General features: G+C 36.4%; 2 protein-coding genes across 8 annotated transcripts in view; one reads left to right on the top strand and one right to left on the bottom strand.

The window, feature by feature from the left end:
• LOC309672013 (sodium channel protein type 1 subunit alpha) overlaps positions 1 to 21,734 on the top strand; it is a gene marked incomplete at both ends in the record, with an annotated part of 554,434 nt that overhangs the window by 407,766 nt on the left and 124,934 nt on the right.
• The window catches only part of LOC309672675 (sodium channel protein type 2 subunit alpha), a gene marked incomplete at both ends in the record, with an annotated part of 58,808 nt that overhangs the window by 20,607 nt on the left and 16,467 nt on the right, over positions 1 to 21,734 (bottom strand). For 2 of the 8 annotated variants that reach the window (XM_082484237.1, XM_082484231.1), the window contains 7 exons: positions 9,761 to 10,240; positions 11,849 to 12,205; positions 13,924 to 14,097; positions 14,949 to 15,187; positions 16,669 to 16,801; positions 17,793 to 18,173; positions 21,358 to 21,645. In XM_082484237.1, coding sequence (XP_082340363.1) covers positions 9,761 to 10,240; positions 11,849 to 12,205; positions 13,924 to 14,097; positions 14,949 to 15,187; positions 16,669 to 16,801; positions 17,793 to 18,173; positions 21,358 to 21,645 — 2,052 coding nt within the window. Of the gene's footprint in view, positions 1 to 9,760; positions 10,241 to 11,848; positions 12,206 to 13,923; positions 14,098 to 14,948; positions 15,188 to 16,668; positions 16,802 to 17,792; positions 18,174 to 21,357; positions 21,649 to 21,734 lie in introns of all 8 variants that reach the window. The other 6 variants (XM_082484230.1, XM_082484233.1, XM_082484232.1 and 3 more) reach the window with 4 other exon arrangements.

Genomic DNA, 21,734 nt, shown 5'->3' with positions numbered 1-21,734 from the left:
GTAGTTTGGTGATTGTGGAATACTGCCTCTAAAATGGAGAAACTGGAAACCAGGGCATAAATACTGTAGTCCTCAAGTAAGGACCCCAGCATTTAAACATCAGTGGAAGTCAATCAGTTTGAGAAAATTCCAGAAATACCATAAAAGCAAGGTACATTCCAAAGAAATTTATACATAGTGTTAAAAATTGACATTTATCAATACAATACAGTAAAACATTTTTAAACTGAGAGGTAACTATCTGTTTGTATTATGTTGAGTTTTCTTAAAATGTTGCTTGCATCATTCCAATCTGGACAGCATTTCTAGCAGAATGCTGTAGTAATAGCAGAGCAAACAAACAAAAATTATGAACTGGTTAAACCGTAAGTTTGAAAGACCTGCTGTCCATTCTTTTACAGGAAAATGAAGAGTTTGGTAACTCAGATATTAGGCGGTTAGTTTAATTGGCACATGTTAATTTTAAGGAGGAGAAATGAATGCCTATTACTGAAGTTGCAGTAAAAAAGACTAAAAGTTAACTCAAGATGGAAGATTAGGGATATCCACTATAAGGAGAGATCAAAAAGATCAGGTAGAAAAGGTAGAAAATGATGAGTAGAACAGTCAATTATCAGGAACATCAAAAAGCCATCTTTATTTATGTGGGGCAGTATGTATGGTAAGTTGTATCTTACAAGTCTCTTCTCACTGAATATCTGGTATGCTTCTTTTAAAGAGCTGTAATAATAATCACAGGAGTTAAACTAAACAGAAAAATCCTAAATTGAATCAACAGCAGCAGATACTTGAAACACAATTAAATGTTTTATATCCCACTGAGAATTCAGTCATTCTTCTGTTGTTGATGTAATGAGTATTTCCTTAGCATGCAGTTCTAACATACCTGACCTTAGCCCCAACCTGATCAGTATATGAAGAAGCACATCATAAAAATTACTCAATAAATTCAGTCTGTAATAATTCAGTATCATATGGGGAAGAAAAAATTAAATTTTTTCAACAGAAATAATTTCTTCTTTTTTTGTTGTTTCTTTGTTATTTTTAATATTTAATTTATTGTATGGCATTCTATACAATATTTATAAAAATTAGTATGTATTAGAAACAGCTAGGAAGGTCTTATGATACAACTTCTTAAGATTTTACCAAATCAATTACCTTCAGTATGCTAGGAAAACCTTTCAGTAACAGTCCCATATTTCCACAGCAAAATTCTACTCTGATATAAAGCAACTGACCCAGGGATGTTGTACTGATTTCTATGTATTCAACACAAAATCACCTGGGAATGGACCATATTATTGCTGATTGTGTTTTTTCCATATACTGTAATACATTGGAATATTTTTTCTACCACTTACTGTGACTTGCCAGTGTTCACACATACGGAATCCAGCTGGATAGCTAGATCCCCTAGTTGCAGACCCTGATACGTTAGGTATGTGGCATACGTCCCAGTTCTTTACCTTAACATATCTCAAATTTACCTTTGTACCTGATAAATTCTTCTCTGCTCACCAGCATTACAAAAACTGGATTTAGGCAATGCTATATACTTCCCATGTATACAGCTGTTTTAAAAAACCGAACCTTTATAAACAAGATAATCATCATCCCAAACATTATTTTGATAAAATAGTAAGTCCTTTTTAAACCTTTTTTATACCATGGTTCTAGGTTTCAGAAGTATTCAGTGACCCAGATTATGAGATCTGTCACGGTCAAGTATTAGACACTCTTTGAGAGTTATAGTGCTAGACTTTTTCTGAATGGTATGCTAAGGAAATTATTCTCAGAGAAATCTACTTTTCAGAAGCTCAGAATGTACATACTCCATCTCCTTTTCACAGAAGACGGTAAGGGGACAAAAGTACTTACATGGTTCTAAAGTAGCCATATATTGATCATCATAGATATATATATATATATCTTTTACATCACATCTACCAACAGCCTTGCCAGTCATGCTTTAGTCAGCAATACAGTAAAGTATGAGATACAGATTTTAGTTTAGCTTTCAAGATAGAAACTGAAAGTGGAAAGCAGCTTGCCTATCAGAGCAGCATTGCAAAAAGCAGCAGCCAAGATTAGGTCAGGAAGTTTTTGATATAATTACTTTCTGAACCTTGACAACATCTCATAGATTCATACAATTCTGCTTCACTTACAGCCGGGCCACTTTGAGCTTCTAACATTTCATTCTTTCTTTGATTTCTATTTTCAAGAAAGCCTGAAATTTCTTGATTGGCCAGGATGCCACTAATAGCCGTTGAAATCATAATTTAAGGGACTGAAGGAGCAAAGAGCAGAACAGACATAAGCAGGAAGATGGCACCAAGAGAAACCACCATTTTGGTTTTGCTTTTAATTTCCTTTCCTCCCAAATACCTGTGAAAATGTTAGCTAATGGAAATTATATTGTTTTTATTTTCTCAGTGCTGTGTGGATGTCAGTATGAAAATGAGACGTTCTGTGATATACATTGCAATATTATATTCAAACTTATGCAATCTTTCTCAGTACACCTACATCACCTATAAAATCAACCAAATATCATTGTAGTTCCACTGGTATAATTAAGTGGAATCTGGATGTCATTCTTCCTAGTGCTTATACAGTCATGCATAACTCTACCAGTTCAAAAAACCAAAACATTGCAAACCAAAGCAAAACAATTCTGTGATGATTATTGTTTGAAAATACTGCAAAAAAACGGGATTCCTAAATTATAGTCCACTCTGTACTTTATTGCTATTCATAATTCCTTTGATCTACTTATCTATGAGCATTTCATAAATAAAAATATTTGCAAGGGTGTTGGATGAAAGCAAAAGCATCGTAAGTAGCAGTGGAAATATCTGCAAAAGCACTCCCACTGGAAGGTATTTAAAAAGGCTCTTTAATTCACACAAGTAATAGTGAAAGGATATTTCTGAAACAGAGCAAGGGACTGCTGTTTGTAAAGATTAATTAAGCGAACCCAAATTAACTCTAATATTAACAACAAAATATCATCCACTATGAATTGCAATGTGCCAATACAATGTGACCAATTCACAAACAATCCAAAGCCTAAATTCTTCAGAGTACCAAAAAAAGCTATCCAATAAGTGTATTTTAACTCCACTGATTTACCAAACTGAAATCAGCATCATACAACTATGGTGGTGTAAACATTATGGCAATGTTTAATAGGTGAGATGTAAATCATACTGAAGCTGGGAACCTTTTGGTCCAAAATTGGTAGCTTATTTACTAGACCGCTGAACTTTATTTATTACTGATGAGAGTAAGTTTAAGTTTCTCAGGGCAGACAATTTTAGATGTTTGGGGAGGTAAGTCAATTTGTAAGCATAAATTAAAGAGCTATGGTAAGACTGAATTGGGCCAGATCTTGCCATCAGTTTTCTCTTTGCACCTCTACACTTGCAAGTGTGGGCGTAAGTAAGAGCAGAACTGATCTCTGAATGTTTGACCAGCCAAATACCAGTTTTGTATGAGCTTTTTTAACCAAATGATGGTCACATGCTTTGACTGCAGAAATTAAATGAATTTCATGCTTAATGGTGCTTCAAGTACTGCATATTCATCTCCAAAATAACTAAATGCCTATACAAGTACTGAATAAAATCATTTCTAAGAAAAAATTAATGAAAAATAAAAAATGTTACTATCACGAGTTTGCAAGTTACCTCCATTATAAGCTAAAATACAATAGTATGAAAGTTTTCCACAATAGCTAGCAGCTTTTCATTATCAGCATAATTTATAGATGGACTTATATAAGCTTCTGATGAGAAACACAGCTTACGTGTCGCATATTCTGTCTTCCCTCAAAAGGAAAGAAAACCTTTCAAAAATAGAATCCTGAAAACTTTACCATCAAGATTGGGAAAGGTACATAGCATGCACTGCAAAATACTATTAAAATATCATGGAAAGTATGGCATCTGAACGAGAGAAATATTGGGGCTGCCGATCTCGCCTGACCATGCTGTGATGCGAGTCCCACAACAGCAGAGAGCAGCTGTGCATGTTTGTACTCTATTGCAATGAATGGGACAGGATCATAGCTGAAGAGCATGCAGGGCAGTCAATATCCGTTAAAAAGTGATTATATAGTATATGCACATAGATGTATAATTTGCTTAGGTAACCTGTGTAAAATTGGTGACACGATGCTCTGCCTCGCTAAAAGGCACCAGAGCTGCCCGCTTGACTGATCCAGCTTGGTTCTACTCCTGTGAGAAGTAAGAATGGTAGGAAATGAAGTTCAGGACACAGCACCTCTGGGTTTTTTTTTGCGCTGAATACTGCTTAAAGTAAAATATACATTATTAAGGTGTCTGCAACAGCATTAGGAGATCCCATATTTTTCAAGGCATTTAAAAATATGTTGTAACTTGGTATATCTTGGTGTAATTACTAGCCTAGAAGTTACACGCAGCATAAAAATCTAATTATTACACAGCTATGCATGCACTACAAAATCTTCTGTATAAACCATCCCTGTAGTACTTAAGAACCTAAAAAGGAAAAATTATTTTTATAGTTTCTACGCTATCCAGCATAGCAGTAATACAGCTCAGGTCCACAGACCTTTACATATAAGACAACAGACACAGTGGCCCCATATTTGTCAATGACCCAACTTTCATGGTAAAGTCTTGTTTAGGATTTGTTCTCCAATTTCTTTATTACATTGTATTCCCCCCATTACCATTATTATGGACACAGTGTTCTCATATTTAATTCTATTTTAGATTTCAGGCAATTTTCTAGAAAATTCTTTGTAAATTCACACTGGCATGTACAGCATTGTATGGATTTTTTCTAGAAAGGCATAATCAAGTTATCATTTCTGTCAAAATACTGAAAAAGATGTATGTTATAATAAAGAATTAACCAAACATTAATATACTTAAATAAAACTTGCTAATAAATGATAATTACTTAGTAGAAATTCAGTTTATTGCTCTACACCACACTGAACATGTATTTGCATGTATATACATCGAGAAAAGGAAAAGCACACAGAAACACACATGCATTAGCATCTGGCTATCTTCTGCAGAGCGTTCTCACAGTACATAGATGCCTAAACTATCTTTCATTTGGGATACTGCTAATTGAATGTGGTTTGGTGGCAGTTTCTAACTTCAGTTCTTTTAATTTGTGGTATAAGCAATGAAGTGACTGGCAGATCAACGCTTGGCAACAGCAGGATCACATCAATGGGAACACATGAGAGGGCAGAAATGCAAGGCACATTATGGCATGACAAAAAAGATGACGCCATGAACAAAAAGACTTTTTTAGTCACTTTTTAAATTTTAAAATGTCTTCTTTTTCTATGGATCATTTTCATAACAAGACTGTTGGTCCTGTGCTAATAAGCCATCACTCTTCTCTATGCCAAAACCCACAGTGCGTAAGAATTATTTAGAGAAGAATAGGAACTAGGATTAAGATTAAAAAAATGCACTTTTGTGATTAAAATCTATTTGAAATTTAAGCAGTTAAATAAGAAATATGGTCACAATGTCTTTGCTTAACTGCTATGTCTCTCTTGAAGGTGCCTGAAATTTGTAAACATTCCCTTTGATTTTTCACCTTCAACTTCTGCAAGAGTAAGAAATTTTGGTCCTGAATATACTCAGAAGAGTTTCAGGCTTGACCAGTCAAAACTGCTTGGCACTAGATCACTCCTGACTGAATATACATTTCCTTGTCTTATCGCCTGATCAGTTTGCAGTTCCTGAAGCATGATTAACACACACATTTACAGGATTAAGTGCCTCCAAGAATGCAATGAAGACACTGTGTTCTTTTAAATATTGTATCTGGAGAAGAAAGCCTTTCTTTTATGGTGGAATCTTAATGACTGGAGCTCATGTCTCAAACGTGGGATATTCTGCTTTAAAATTTTCCCTACAGGAATTCAAACCAATATTTTTGTCACCTTGTAGAACAACCCAGTTGGGGTCTTTCCACTGGGAAAAGGAAAGATTTGGCTAATGAAGACAGTCAGCAGTCATACCATCCTCAATGCAGAAATAGATGCACCATTGTCACTGAGGTCATACTTAGTCCTGCTGACCACCAGCCTATAGGTTTTAATAAGGTACATCCTCCATCTCTTCTACTGACATAATGGTCTTGTGCAGTAAATAGTTAAAGACTGAGCAAGCTACAAAAAGAAGCAAAAGAGAGAATGTTGATGATCAGGGAGTTCATATGGGAAAGTCAGGTTTCAGTCCGTATTTCAAGACAGTTTCTGCATTTTAGCCTCTGACTATTGACTGTTAAAAAAATACAAACAGATTGTGTAGCAGGGAAAGATTTCGTTCTCAAAACAGATGCCTTAATCATTAGGCACTACCAAAAGTCACGTTCCTTCTTGCTACCACTGTTCTGTAAATCATCAAGCTGGAACACAAGAGGTTCCACTTAAATTTGAGAAGAAACTTCTTCTCAGTGAGGGTGACAGAGCACTGGAACAGGCTGCCCAGGGAGGTTGTGGAGTCTCCTTCTCTGGAGACATTCAAAACTCGCCTGGACGCCTTCCTGTGCAACCTCATCTAGGTGTTCCTGCTCCGACAGGGGGATTGGACTAGATGATCTTTTGAGGTCCCTTCCAATCCCTAGCATACTGTGATACTGTGATACTGTGATCATGTATATTTTCTGCACAACAATTGTAACTTCAGCGTAAGAAATGCAGAACACTCCACCAGTACTGAACAGTCCTGTGATTATATTTTTAAAAAAAGACTTCAGCAGCTAATTAATCTAATAATCACTAATGAAAATATTTAAATCACTTCTTTATCAGTCATTTTAATGACATATAGTATTTAAATTAGAAGAATCCAATTATACTTCCAAATTACTTTTTACAGAGAAGATGCCAATTAAAAATTATCAGAGCTATAATCTATTTTGATAAAACTTCAGTTAATATGTACATAAATTCATAATTTTTAAAAAAGAATGAGCACAGGAAAAGTATATAGGACAATTTAAAACATGGTTTACTACTACCATGTGTCGTGGTAGTATCAGAATCGGTAACACCAATTGTGTTGGTGGAAGCACAAAATAAGAACTGAAGAGAGTTTTCCTGAGTGCATACTTTTGATTGTACTGGGACTTCACAGTCCACATCTCAAACTGTATCTGTGTTAGAAAATTTTCTTTTAGAGTCATTCATACAGTAATATCATCTGAAGCATCATTGCCAGTTACAATATATCTGAAGAATAAGAAGTGTCAAAGGTCAAAGGAGGTGATTCTGCCCCTCTACTCCACTCTCATGAGGCCCCATCTGGAATACTGCATCCAGCTCTGGAGTCGCCAACATAAGAAGGACATGGACCTGTTGGAGTGGGTCCAGAGGAGAACCACAAGGATGATCCGAGGGCTGGAGCATCTCTCCTATGAGGAGAGGTTGAGAGAGTTGGGGTTGTTCGGCCTGGAGAAGAGAAGACTCCAGGGAGGTCTTATTTGCAGCCCTCCAGTACCTAAAGAGGGCCTACAGGAGAGCCGGGGAAGGACTTTTTACTAGGGCACGTAGCACTAGGATGAGGGGGAATGGCTTCAAATTGGAAGAGGACAGGTTCAGATTAAACACTAGGAAGAAGTTTTTCACTTTGAGGGTGGTGAAGCATTGGAACAGGTTGCCCAGAGAGGTTGTTGAGGCCCCATCCCTGGAAGTGTTCAAGGCCAGGCTGGACGTGGCCTTGGGCAACCTGGTCTAGTGGGAGGTGTTCCTGCCTATGGCAGGGGGGTTGGAACTTGATGATCTTCGAGGTCCTTTCCAACCTAAACCATTCTATGATTCTATGAATAAACTAACAGTATCTTCTGCACACTTGCCTCCAATTGAGGCATTTAGAATGTTTTATGAAAAATAATAGGTTTAGATTGACAGCACCCTTGAAACTGATAAAAGTACTATATTAACTTTACAGACAAATACAGAACAACAGATAAGTATTTGTTATTCCACCAAGACAGCAATAAATGTTTTGTGATGAAGAAATCCAAAGTATTTTGTTTACTAGTACTGAACTTTAACTTAAGACACTTTATTACCAAACTTTCAGTACATCCTCTGGCTGTCACTAGTTGCTACACAGGGAAAAGGCTGAAAGTGATAGATGAACTTGAACACAATTAACAGGAAAAAAGAACAAACCCAGAAGGACCAGGCCTATACCAGGAAACTACATGACTTACAAAAAGACAGAAAAAGAACCTGTGCCATTACTGTCATATGCAATCATTATGGATGTTCTCACTGACAGGTGGAATTTGACCAGATTAGCAATAGAATTTGCTGCTCCTTTGCAGCAGTAAGTTTTGAAATAGTTAACGATGGGACAATAGAACAATGGAACAGTGGAACAATGCACTAGCCCTGTGTGGTGTAAAGGTGCCTGAAGAAGATTCCTTTTCTTATCCTATGTACAAAGATAGAATAGAATCAACCAAAATCCTACATTCAGACCAAGAAACTTTCATATAATCACCCTCTTTGTTACACAGAACTATTAAAGGTTAAACTACAACTTCTGCTTTGTTCTACACCTAAGTCATGGTTTTGAAGAGTAAGATAAATACTAATACAAACAGTCTGCAAAAAAAAATAATCTTTAAAAGAACAATAGACATTTCTGATAAGAAATAAGAAAACACGACTAAAATGTGTGATGAAGCCTGTACAAAAAGGATCTCAGGGCGAGAATTACTAGAATCTTATCCATATTTATACCCTCAGATTCAAGTGCGAGGAAATCACGAAAACCTTTATGTTAGTTTATATCTACACTGTAGCATGCAATACTGTTCAAAAATACCCATGCTAATGCTAAATGAACTGGCATCGGTACTAAGTATGCACAGAATTCAGTTCAGGTGGTGCGCCTCCACCACATACAATTGTGCAGGACAGAGCACTGGGTCAAAACAATAACAATAGCTTTAGCATCCACTATAACTCTTTAAGTGCTATCTCTGATTTGTCCACTTAGCACTCCGTTGTGCCTAAAAGAGGTACATTTTATTACGGTCACAGTAGGTAACAGACTCAAATATCTTGAAGCTTTGAAAATGACAATGGGTAGCCATATGAAAGGATCTTATACTGAGATATAAACCTTCATAACTTTTTTACCATAAGGCCATTATTTCACTTCTTCAGTGGTTCTGCTACTATCAGATGTGTTATTAGTGATTTCTATGAAGTCGTTTAGTGATGCTGGTCCAGTATTCAAATGTACTTATGATGTATCTAGATGTATTTTGACTATATCAAAAAGGTTAAATGCATCAGAATGAACTGTTAATTTGACAGAAGGCACTCCAGAAAGCAGACAGGAAAGTAAATAAACTGCACTGATGAAATAAGCACGGAGAAACTTGCATACCCCCCCCCCCCCCCCCATTTTGTAAGACACTTGGTATGCAGGGCTATTAAATTGGTTCATTTTCTTGTTAATGACTTAACTAAATAAAATCGAAAAGAGGATTAATTTTCTTTAAAATTCTTACACATCTTGATTATTACTGTAAATGCAATACTGTACTACCATCTCATTCCAAACCCACAACCTTACATCAATTTACCTTAAATACCATTACAGGTTTCTATATGCTGTTATGCAGGAATGAAATAGAGATTTGAATTCAACACTAGTAACCTTAGGAAATAAAGAAAAGCATCAGAGCATTTTACATAAAGAAATGGTCCTACCTCTTTGCTTTCTTCCAGGTCTGACTCGCTGCTGAACTCCTCTGTATTTAAATTTTCAAAATCTGATTCCCCGACAGCAATTGGCACCGTCACAGTGAGACTTGGGTTGTTTATGAATGACATGTAATCACTTTCATCAACAACATATTTTTCCACGCTGCTGCCTATGCCACTGGTAGTTCCATTCCCTTCTTTAAGATAGGCAAGGTTTTTACCTATTTCTACTATTGTGTGGTTGGAAATACAGCTGTCTTTTTTGTTGTTTAGGTCTTCAAGAGGTTTGATTTCATCTAAAACTTTCTGCTTTCTAACAAAGGCTTTTTGGATGAATTCACGCACTTTTCTCTTCACATAATCTATGCCTTTCTGAATCCTTGCCACAGCAATCTGTAGGTTGTTCATTTCATTATCATCGTCTGTAGCAGCAAGGTTGTCTGAACTAAATGAGCTCAGAAGCAAGGCCAAAAAGAGGTTCAGTACCTAAAAGACAGTAAGGAGAAAATATACTGTATCTCTTATTTTTAAGTCATAAAAGTAATTCCATTATGGGTTGTTCACTACGACATAATTTTTATTTCACAGATAGCACTTTATTTCAACCCACCTTCCTGCTATTCTTTCCAATCTGTAATCTCTGTCCCCCATCGTTTATTATAACTTGCCAATAACATTTTTAGCTTGTTTAACTTGACTAATGTAGGTAAAAATCTGAGCTTTTCCTTGACTTTCTCCTCCACACTGGAATTAGTGCAGGTCTGCTCTTCAAAATGAAGAAAGACAGAAGGAGGCAGGATACAACATAATGTAGTAATTTATGCAAGCTACATCTGCTGTACTGTTCATAGGCAAGGGGATGTAGGCAGACTCTAGTTTTCTACAGTTCAACAGAGCATAATTTCAGTGTGTATAATTCAAATTATAATAAACATATATTTGCCAAAACTATATCAGTCTATTTCTGTTTTGGGCAGGAAAACCAGCTAAGAGATAAAGAGTTCAAAGATGCGATACACCTCAATTTAGGAAACTATTTCAGACTTTCTTGCATGACATTTTACAAACATACAAGAGAAATTTGGACTACATGTAATTATGACAGACTGTGCAAAACATTAAAATCAGACTTAAATTATATTTGTGAATTCCTCCTTTTCAAACTTGCAGAATATTTTAGAAGGTATACCACAGGAGTCTCACATTAGTCTGATTAAACTTGGTACTTATGCCAGTGGATAAGCATATTTATAAAATTCATGGATGATATCAAAAAGAGAAGGGATGCTAGCAGTCAAGAAAAAACTACAATTAGGAATAACCATGGTAAATTGGTGACATTATTCACAATCAATATGGCATTTAATTCTGAAGCAGCAGTGTGGAAATGTTGGTTAAGAAAAATGAAAAGTACATACACAGAAAGTATGAAAACTGGCAAGGTGGAAGCACTGCAGAAAAGGGCATATAGGCTGCATCAGGAAAGCAATGCTAGTACAGAAATTTCATGTGTCATTTGGGAATGTATCACAAGGAATGTTGGGTGTAAGAAGTGGAAGTATAATTATTCCACATTATTTGGTACTTGTGTCTTTATCCAAAACGCTGCTTGGGAGGAATTCAGAGGCCAGTAGCAAAAGGGATAAGTAGATTAAAAATCATCACCTATGAGAAAAAATTGAACAGCTAGACTTATTTTGTTTCAGAGATAAAAGGCTGAAAGTGGAAACAGTAAGCCTTTAAGTGATACAAATGTTCTCGTGAAGACTGTTTTCCATAGCTATTGAGACCAGTCAGTTTAATTGGCTGTAAAAGGTGATTTAAGTTAGATTTTTTTTAAAAGGTATTTTAAACTATAAGCATAATTCAGCAATGATCTTACTAAAGAGGTTATAAACTTACTGAAGATTTAAAAGAAAAGGTAGACAATTTTTTAATAAATGATCAAGGTATATTTGAACCTGGCTTAGAGAAAGTGCAAATGAATTACATGATTTCCTAAAGTCCTTCACCAGTCTTCATCTCTGATTTCTAAATCATAAAAAATAGGAAAAATGTTCTAATTGTTTTAAAAAAACCCCACTGATTACGTACCACTAGGTTTCCAATCACCATGACCATCATGAAGACCGTAAGGCACATAGTTTGGCCTGCAACCTCCATGCAGTCCCACATCGTTTCTATCCATTCTCCACACAGCACTCGGAATACAATCAAAAAAGAGTGGAAAAAATCATGCATGTGCCAGCGTGGAAGTTCACAATCACTGGAGATCTTGCAGACACATTCCTTGTAGCTTTTCCCAAACAGCTGCATTCCAACCACAGCAAAAATGAAGACAATGATGGCCAGCACCAGGGTTAGATTTCCCAAAGCCCCCACTGAGTTGCCAATAATCTTAATCAGCATATTTAGAGTTGGCCAAGATTTTGCCAATTTGAAAACTCGAAGCTGCAAAACAGAAGAATAATATACAGTTATTCGTGTTACTAACTGTATTAACTGCAATTTAATTATTGCTATACATTTCATATTTCAGTTACCCTGTGTCTAAACCATGTCTCATGTAAGCTTTAGAAACTTCAGTTACAAAATTTGGTTCCAGTTCTTTGTACAATACTAGACATGAGCAGTCTTAATTCCTGATTCAAGTCATAAGTCAATAATACTGCCTCTACGCTCATTTCAATTACATTGCAATTATCACAGTCTCCAGTTCAGACTTTGTCTCTTTTGGTGACTTTAGATAGCTATAAAAAAGTTGTACTTGTTGGACAAGTTGGACAAAACAATCTTATTCCTTTAGTTAACTCTAAGAGAATATAAAATAAACCAGAACATATGAAATGCGATCAGGTTAACAGGACTGTAAGTGTATACACACTTCCAGATCTCTTTCATCTTAGAGTGGCAGAGAGATGGACAAAATGGTTTCCCTAGAAAGAGAAACAAGCTAGACTTGTTAATGCAGGCATAAAAGTTACTCACGAGTATCTTTAATGGTATCTTTTCTGTCATTTAAAATAAACGTAATGTGTCTTACAAAGTTTGTCACACAACAGCGAGAAAAACAAAGGAAAGTGTTATATTAAAGTACAACTTGAAAGAGAAAAAAATGAAATTATTTGGAAAGATACAGCAAGTGTTCAGACAATTGAAAGAGGAGAATACTAAAAGGAATCTAAATCTAAATACAATTTCATGGGATAAGACATAAATAAAATATACAGAGGCAAAGTTAAAAACAGAATTTTATTATTGAGGGAGAAGTGAATCCAGACATATATTAGACTTTAGGCAAAATGCAATATAATGCTATACAGAGAACGAACAAATGGATAAATCCCCTTTTTAAAGGGGATTTATTTAACTTTAAATAAAAGTTAAATATTTTTTGCTTTATATGTATGGCAAAATTTGAGCTTGATGACTAGGAATTCTAGCTTCATGTCTCTTACTGTGTAGATCTTTTCAGAAGAGAATTTGAACATCAACTTGCATGCTAGCCTAGTCTTCAATAAGACCAAGTTTTTTCAAGTTCCTATTCATGACAGAGATATCTAATAACAGACAGAGATACTGTAGTTACTTCCGAACAGAAAAGCTGTTAGGCAGCGGATGGACCCTTGCAGAGGACGGTAAGGAAAAGGCTGGTAGTGATGAAAAATCCCTATCCAAAGAAAAATCTTAACACTACTCTCTTCTAAAAATAACCATGTAAGCAAACTGGTAATGGAAGTCTATCAGCTAAAACTTTCAACAAACTTTTATTAACTAATCTGTTATTTACTAAGTCATTTACTAATCTTCAGTCACAGGTAATGAGGGCCTGTGGCTCTTGCATTTTTTATTCTCTCATCTAGGGAGAAAAAGACCTAAGAGATGCTGCGATTAAAAACAGTTAATCCTTAAAGCACACTCACTGCGAGAACATAACAGTGTTGACGATGTCTTGAAGAAGAAATAGATGTTACTAAGATAATATGTAAAACAAACTTGACATAATAGATATATGCCATCTAGTGGGCATGCAATTTAGTATTTTGTAAGTTCTTATGAAAAGATGTTCTGTTTTAGCCAAATATATAACATACAAACAAAAAATGCACAACATACATGCACAAATACAAAAATATAACACAGAAACATATTTTATTTAGTATATTTACCAATCGGAATGATCGAAGGACAGATAATCCTTCTACATTTGCAAGGCCAAGCTCCATTAAACTAAGACTCACAATAAAACCATCAAAAATATTCCAGCCTTCTTGGAAATAGTAATAAGGATCCATGGCAATTATCTTGAGAAACATTTCTGCTGTGAAAATTCCAGTAAACACCTGCAAGGAAAATACAGTTTCTTACTCCAATTTAAGGAGAAAATATTAAAAAAAATAAAACTAACGGTATCAACTTCCGGTAAGTTATATCTTCAGCAAGAAATCCATTATAAATCTGAATACCTTCTCTATATTGCCATACATTGGGGTTTTGAATTAAATTCATATTTGAAGCTTTCATATCCATCACAATGTTTGGTTTCCAAAGAAAAAGAGGGAATGGGAAAAATATGGTTTTTATGTAGCCTGCTAGTGTGCATGTATAAATACCTTGGGACATCTTTTTGCTTCTAGGTGAAAAGATAAGTTTATGAGAGGGAAAAAAATTATACTGAAAGTTGAGCAGAACTATTCTTCTTCAGCATGACCTGCAGAAGGCACTGTCACGCCACTTCACCATTTCTTGAAGAGTTGCAGTATATCTGCCGTGCTTACTCGGTCTTTCCCCTCTAACAATTCCCCGAACACCCAGGACCTCAGGAGGTGCTAGTGAGGAACAGAACAGGTGTGGGAATGGAACTAAAAGTTCTTATGATTTGTAAGTATCCATCCAAGAAAAAATATTAGATAAAGTCCTTTAACCAGCTTCAATGACAGAAGCTGAAGGTTTTAAAAACCAAAATGCATATTGACTCAGTAAAACTTACTATGTTTTGCTCCATAAAGCAAGAGTGGTGAAATCCACAAATGTCAACAAAGAGGGATTCAGTACAACTTAAATTCTGAATTCAACCATCCCAAGCCTATAAATATCTAATCAACATTTTCTTTTAAACATATGTACGTGGGTCACAGAAGAATTATTTAAGAAAAATGCATTTGACATACATGGTAAATCATGAAAGACTTACAAGGTTTCCTACTGAAAGCACACCACTAAACTGTTCTGTCATTGGATAGTGCTCCATGGCCATGAACAGGGTGTTTAGGACAATGCAGATAGTAATGGCCAGATCAACAAATGGATCCATCACAATCAAATTTACAATATGTTTGACTTTCAGCCAGGGAGTACAGCAGTCCCAAATCAAGCAAGTGTTAGCAAATTTATACCAGCATGGTGGGCATTTCTGTCTGGATTCTTCCAGTTCTAGAGAGAAAAATAAAAATAACATTTTAAAAATATTTCTCCATTGTAGTATCACCTGGATATTTCCTTGAGGCCTAAATACTGTTTTCCAAGATACTGTTGATATTGTAGACCTTTTGAAACCAAGGCTACTGTCAATGAAAATGAATTGCAATTAAAAATAATCTGTCCCACTATTTTTTAAATATGATGTTAAAAGAATACTAAATATTCAATAGATAAAATAACCATTCACAAGCAAATGCTACACAGGATGCAAGATAGAAATTTGTCTTAGAAATCCGGCATACAGGATGGGCAATGAGTGGATTGAGAGCAGCCCTGTAGAGAAAGACTTGGGGGTATTAATGGATGAAAAACTGAGTATGAGCGGGCAATGTGCACTCACAGGCCAGAAAGCCAATCTCATCTTACGCTGCATGAAAATAAGTGTGGCCAGCAGGTCAAGGGAGGTGAGTCTTCTCTTCTATTCCACTCTTGTGAGACCACACCTGGAGTACTGCATCCAGCCCTGGAGCCCCCAACATAGGAAAGACATGGACCTGTTGGAGTGGGTCCAGCTGAGGGCCACAAAGGTGATCAGAGGACTGAAGCACCTCTCCTATGAGGAGAGGCTGAGAGAGTTGGGGTTGTTCAGCCTGGAGAAAAGATGGCTCCGGGGAGACCTTATTGCAGCCTTCCAGTATCTGAAGAGGGCCTACAGGACAGCTGGGGAAGGGCTTTTTACAAGGACATGTAGTGAGAGGATGAGGGGGAGTGGCTTCAAATTGGAAGAGGGGAGATTTAGATTACATATTAGGAAGAAATTTTTCACCTTGAGGGTGGTAAGGCACTGGAACAGGTTGCCCAGAGAGGTTGTGGAAGTTCCATCCCTGGAGGTGTTCAAGGCCAGGCTGGACGTGGCCTTGGGCAACCTGGTCTAGTGGGAGGTGTCCCTGCCTATGGCAGGGGGGTTGGAACTCGATGATCTTCAAGGTCCTCTCCAACCTAAAACATCCTATGATTCTATGATTTTGCCCTTTCTTACAAGTAGTTGCTTAATTCTATGATTCGGATTAATTGTCTTTAGCCTTACAGAAAGAACAATGTGATCCTTCCTTTGTGAAACAGCACATCTGGTAAAACGGTAGAAGGAGATTGTTCTACTGCAAGAAGCATAGCCATTTCAGTAATCTAAAGAGAGCTTTTACCCCAAAACATGACTTCTCTAGAGAAACACTGCATTGATCAATTGATTTCTGATTGCACTTAACTTGGAAGTTTGCTGCTTCTACCTCAAACCTATTAGTATGTTGAAAGCTTGACTGCTTTTCCAAATATTTCAGTCCATCTCTAAAAAAAAATACTACCTCTATATACAAATCTCATCTTGCCTGTACCCTTTAGGCTAAAATAGCTGCCTCAAAACACCACTACTACTTAATGTATCGTACATTTAATAGCACTTTATGGGATCGTCATACAAAAATTGTGTTACATACCTTCCATTGTGTTTGTAAGCATGCTGGCTATACTCATTGCTCTTTGCCTTGCACTAGGATCTGTTAGGTAGTCCATAGGAACATGATAAGAACTAGACCGTCTCTTTCTTAAGTCAGTTTCTGTAGTAGTGCCCTGAAAATAAAACACTGATAAAATAGCCTATTGATTGTTCATTTAAAAAGAATAACACTGTAAATCATTATAAAGTATAATGGTTTAAAACACTCTGCTGTCCTGCACCATGCTCCACTTATGACACGGTTTTGCAATAGACTAATGTATGCCTAACTTTGTATATAGCAAATCATCAAATACATCAAGATTGCTATTGTGCTTAAAGAATATGTTTTTAAGTATTTTGCTGAAACAGGGCTGAGACATTGAAACAGATTTTAGACGATAAACAGTTTTTAGATTATAAAAAGTTCCAGAATGGTTGTCAGTGAGCTCTGCCATAAATATCTTTCTAATTAGGCAGTGAAGTCTTTTTCTAAACATGAAAATGCACAGCCCACACAGACAGCAGTAAAAGCCCAAAGAGTTAGTCTATTTTCTTAAGATAAATCTTAATTTAGAATAAATTATCAATTTCCTAGCACACATTTTCAAACAAAAGAAAAGAAAAAATATTTAATAATCTTGACATCTCCAAAAAGAAAAAAAACTAGAAAAATTAACTATGTGACAGGAACACTATCACAACCCATGTAAGTTGTACTATCAGTATTATAACAGAAGTTTCATACATGGTCAGCAGGAAGTTAAATACTCATTTAATATATTCCATTAAGTAAATATAATCGATTATTTTTTTTATTTTGATATCCTGTCTGATATACAAATACAGAATCTGCCAGTTAAGTCTTCAGTTTGCATAATGAATCAATGGATATAAGACTACACACACTACATTCACTCAATGGTTTACTATACTATTCTGTTAATTCCAGTAAATTATCATATATTTTCAGTTTCTACTTTAGCTCATAACTGGAATATATGAAAGGAGCATTCACAGCTTGGCCAGAAAGGGAATCATTCCCAAGTGACTAAATTTTGTAGGAACAGTAGCTGGTCATACAGGGAGAGGACATCATGCCTGAGCTATTGCAGACTTCCTTACATTGCTAGCAGTGGCTGCTTTATCAATCATCACCTCTGGCAGAAGCTGTCCAGTAGGTGACGTCAGAGCTGGTGGCCCACCGACTAGAGAAACTACTCCATTGCAATCCACAGTGCTGTGCATCTTCCCATTTGCTGGAAGTGGAGGTACTGTCCTTGATGACCTACTGGCCTGGCTAATGTTACTGTTGCGCCGTTCACCGTGTCTATGAGGAACAAAGAGAGAATCTCTTCTGCTCTCATTGTCTTCAAAAGTGCTGTGCTCATCATCAGCAAAGTCATTTTCTGATCCTACATCCTTTGCTCGACCTCTGAAGCTGAAAAGACTTGTTCTGCTATTGCGCCTTGGGGAAAACAGGGAGCCTCGAATGCTCAGCAAAGACTGTAAGCAAATAAAAACAATAATTATCAGATGAAAATCCTTTAAAATACAACGTTTTCATACAGGGGAAAAAAACACAGTGTTAATATGTCTTAAAGGGTAAGGTCATCTACAAAGAAATGAACCGGTACAGCCCCCCCTCCCCAGTACACTCCCTTTTGGATAGCAAACAAAGAGCACATAAGTGACAGACAAAGACTAGTTATTTTACTACTTTGGATATATGAAATCAATTGATTTAATTAGAGTAAAAGAAACTGCTTGACAGGATATTTTCCTCTGCCATTCTGCCTGTTTTATTACCAACTGTTCATAAACTGAGTAAGCGCATCTAGACACTATTTACCCCAGGTTGGCATTAGTCTGACAGGCTGAGTAAATAAAATTTTAGGCAAATTTCCTATGACTCAGTCTGCACACAGAGGTAGCTCCCAAATACTGCCTAGTTTAAAAAACATACATATTTTTTCAAATACTAGTCAAGTAGGCTACAGTAAGGTCTTTATTTCTTTTTTAAAGTCTTAGCTATCCTGAGTACGCAAAGATATGCCTGTAATTTTATATGAACAGTCTCACTAATCTTCATCAGTTTACTCAGGTGAGTAAATGTTCTGCTATGGGAGGATGTTTTCAGGATCAGAGTCAAAATAATGCTCTAATCTTGCAAATAATTATACATGTTATTAAATTTAATTCGTCTCAGTGATTCTCTTTACTTGATTGATTAGCATTAGCACCTGATTTCACCCAAGACCTCTATGAACAGCAGAGATGATACATAATAAAGCAGTGTCTTTGTTTCTCTTCTGCAACTTTATGGACCCAAGCCCCATTGTGCTAGGTACTGCAAAATGCAGAACAAAAAGGCACTCTGCAAAGGACTTATCATCTAAGTGTAACACAACAGATGGATACAAAAAGAGAGGGAATACAAGGAGGCAAAATTGATGGATATGATAAACAGTGGTCTTAGCTCACCTGAAGTCACTTCCCTGTCAAGCTTTCTGTAGGCAGCATGGTAAAAGAGAGTTTTAAAGAGGGATTTGAGGAAAGCAATGAAGTGTTCTGTGGAAATTCATGGGAGCTTCTTCCAAGCATGAGAGGCAGCATACCAGAAAGAGCTCAAAGAAACTAGTTTGAAAATTTAACAGGAGGTTATGGATGCTGGCATGGGTCAGTCAAAGCTGGGACTTCACTTGTTTACTGTAAGTAGACAAGGTGGGTTGGGAAGAACTTTAGGCACAGTATGTTTTATGGTATTAAAAAAATAACTTTAGGTAGATATGTTTACTAACAAATTAGGTAAAAACAATGAGATAGGTTAGTGCTCTTTGCAACAACATTCTTGATGAATACAGCAGTTATTAGGACATGTAAAGAGGTCCAAGTTAAAAATGATTTATAGCTGTGGGTCCAGAGTAGAGTTTTGAGAGAGACAGAAAGAAGGGAACTAGCAAAAGGCCCTGTGGAAATTCCTTAGAAAACTGTCAATAGGGTAAAGGTATCTTCTAAAGCACAACTAAACCAGGAGAACTGAGAGGAGACAAAATCATGAATGTTAGGAAGAATAAGTTTTCAAGAAGAACATAATGGTCAGTTACATTGAAGGCAAGTGAAATGTCAAGGAAAATGTCAAAGATGAGATATAAACCTGAGTTTTGTCTAGGAAAAGGTTATTAAAAACTGGTGAGTGGAATTCCTGTTTAGTGGCTGGAACCCACAGTGAAAAGGAACTAGGGTTGGAAAACCAGAGGAGGGGGGATTGCTGGCCTGCCATAGCAAACAGCTGTAAATGAACTTGGAGATGAAAAGGTAAGAGCAGCAAGTTGTATGAGGAATGCTTCATGTCATACAAGATGGATGAATAGAGCTGCAGTTGAATAAGGCTGCAGTCTGAATGAAGACACAGGCAAGAATATGCACCTAAGGGATCGGATGGGTCTTCAACATGAAGTTGAAGTCAATGGATATAGGTGTGAAAACTTGTATAAGGGACAGAATGAATCATGAACTAACTAAATTCAGCAATGAAGTCTTACAGAGACTATTTAGACAGTTAACAACATAAAATGGTGGTAGACCAAGAGGGCAGGGGTGCAGTACTATTAAAAAAGGAAGTATACTAGGAAGTAAGAGGAAGGAGGAGTTAACTTGGCAGAAACAGGAAGCTAGAAACATTATATTCCCACCACAGTCGGGTCTAAGGAGGACAGTCCTCAATAAGAAAATATTGGATTAAGAGGTTTGAGCTTCTTTGAGAATGGGAGCTGCAGAAAGTGATACATGAAGAAAATGTGGATGCTCGTGATCTATTTAGGGATGAAAATGAAACAGGCTTTCCAGAGACAGTAATAGAAGAGGATTAAAAAGGAAGGAATTAGTTTAGTAATAGTGACTAAAGAGAGGGAGAAAGCAAGTCATAAAGACCAGGGAGAATCGAGAAGGTGGGGATAAAAGGAAGAAGCATATTAAGACACACAAAGGGACAGAAAAAGGACAGAATGGATGTGAGATCTGAACTTGAAGTGCTGAGGGGAGATTTGGAGGTGGGCAAATGAAGAGGATCTCTGAAAACCGTAGAAGGGATAACATAACAAAACTATCAAATGAAATAAATGTCTGGATGGGAGATACAGATGGCACTCTGAGTCACTGATGTTTCAATGTAAGAGAACACATGCAAGGACACATTGCCACAGATATTTCCACCTTCTTTAAGATAACACAATTAAAGGTCTCACATCAATTAATTTGTCAAATTTCACATGGACATTTATGCAATTTCTACTGGGGTTTTTTGCATTCTAAATTTAGTACTTTTCCAATTTAAAACATGAAATTCCTTTGTATGTGTGCACCAAATTTTGAAGCCACTGATCATGCTGATTACAGCCATCTTGATGGGGAGATAGGTCCATTTTCATTAAGAAACTCGAAATACAACTCATCTTAATTAATACACATTATTTTGACTTTTCACACATAAATTCAGAATAAAAACAAAACGTCTCAAATTTTTACAGTTTCATATTTGGCTGCAAGTATTAACATAGTCATACTTTGATTTAAGATATTAAAGAATTTGTGGTATCTTCTGCAAGAATTGACCAAACTATTTTACAGGGTTTTTCTTATATGATGAGTAGACAACAAAGGTGTTTAAGAGGTAATAATACTATGGTACCTGGTGTGGGGAAGAGAATCTCTTTTCATATGTCAGCCTATTCCCTTCAATGGAAAATCGGAAACCTTTCCTTTTGATGCTATCCTCTGATTCAGATTTGTGAAATTCTTCCCCATCCTTCTCCTCTCCTTCAGATTGTTCTTTTTGCTTTTTTTTCTTTCTTCTATTTCTCCTCTCTTTAGCACTCTTTGAGCTGAGTTTTGATGCCTCAGAAGAACTTTCGGAGAATCCACCCATTCCACCTACTCCGCTATAATCTCTTGAGTCAGCTGCTGCAGCTGCTGCTGCTGCCTATACATACAAGCACATATGCAATTTACAACATTTATACAAACGCACACCACTTAGTATTTTCAATCTATTGCCACTCTTAAAAA

This window comes from Vanellus vanellus, assembly GCF_965231255.1.
Source record: "Vanellus vanellus genome assembly, chromosome: 5".
In the NCBI taxonomy this organism is placed as follows: Eukaryota; Metazoa; Chordata; class Aves; order Charadriiformes; family Charadriidae; genus Vanellus; species Vanellus vanellus.
The sequence above is the reverse complement of the archived record's forward strand: the minus strand, read 5'-3'. Positions and strand labels throughout refer to the sequence as shown.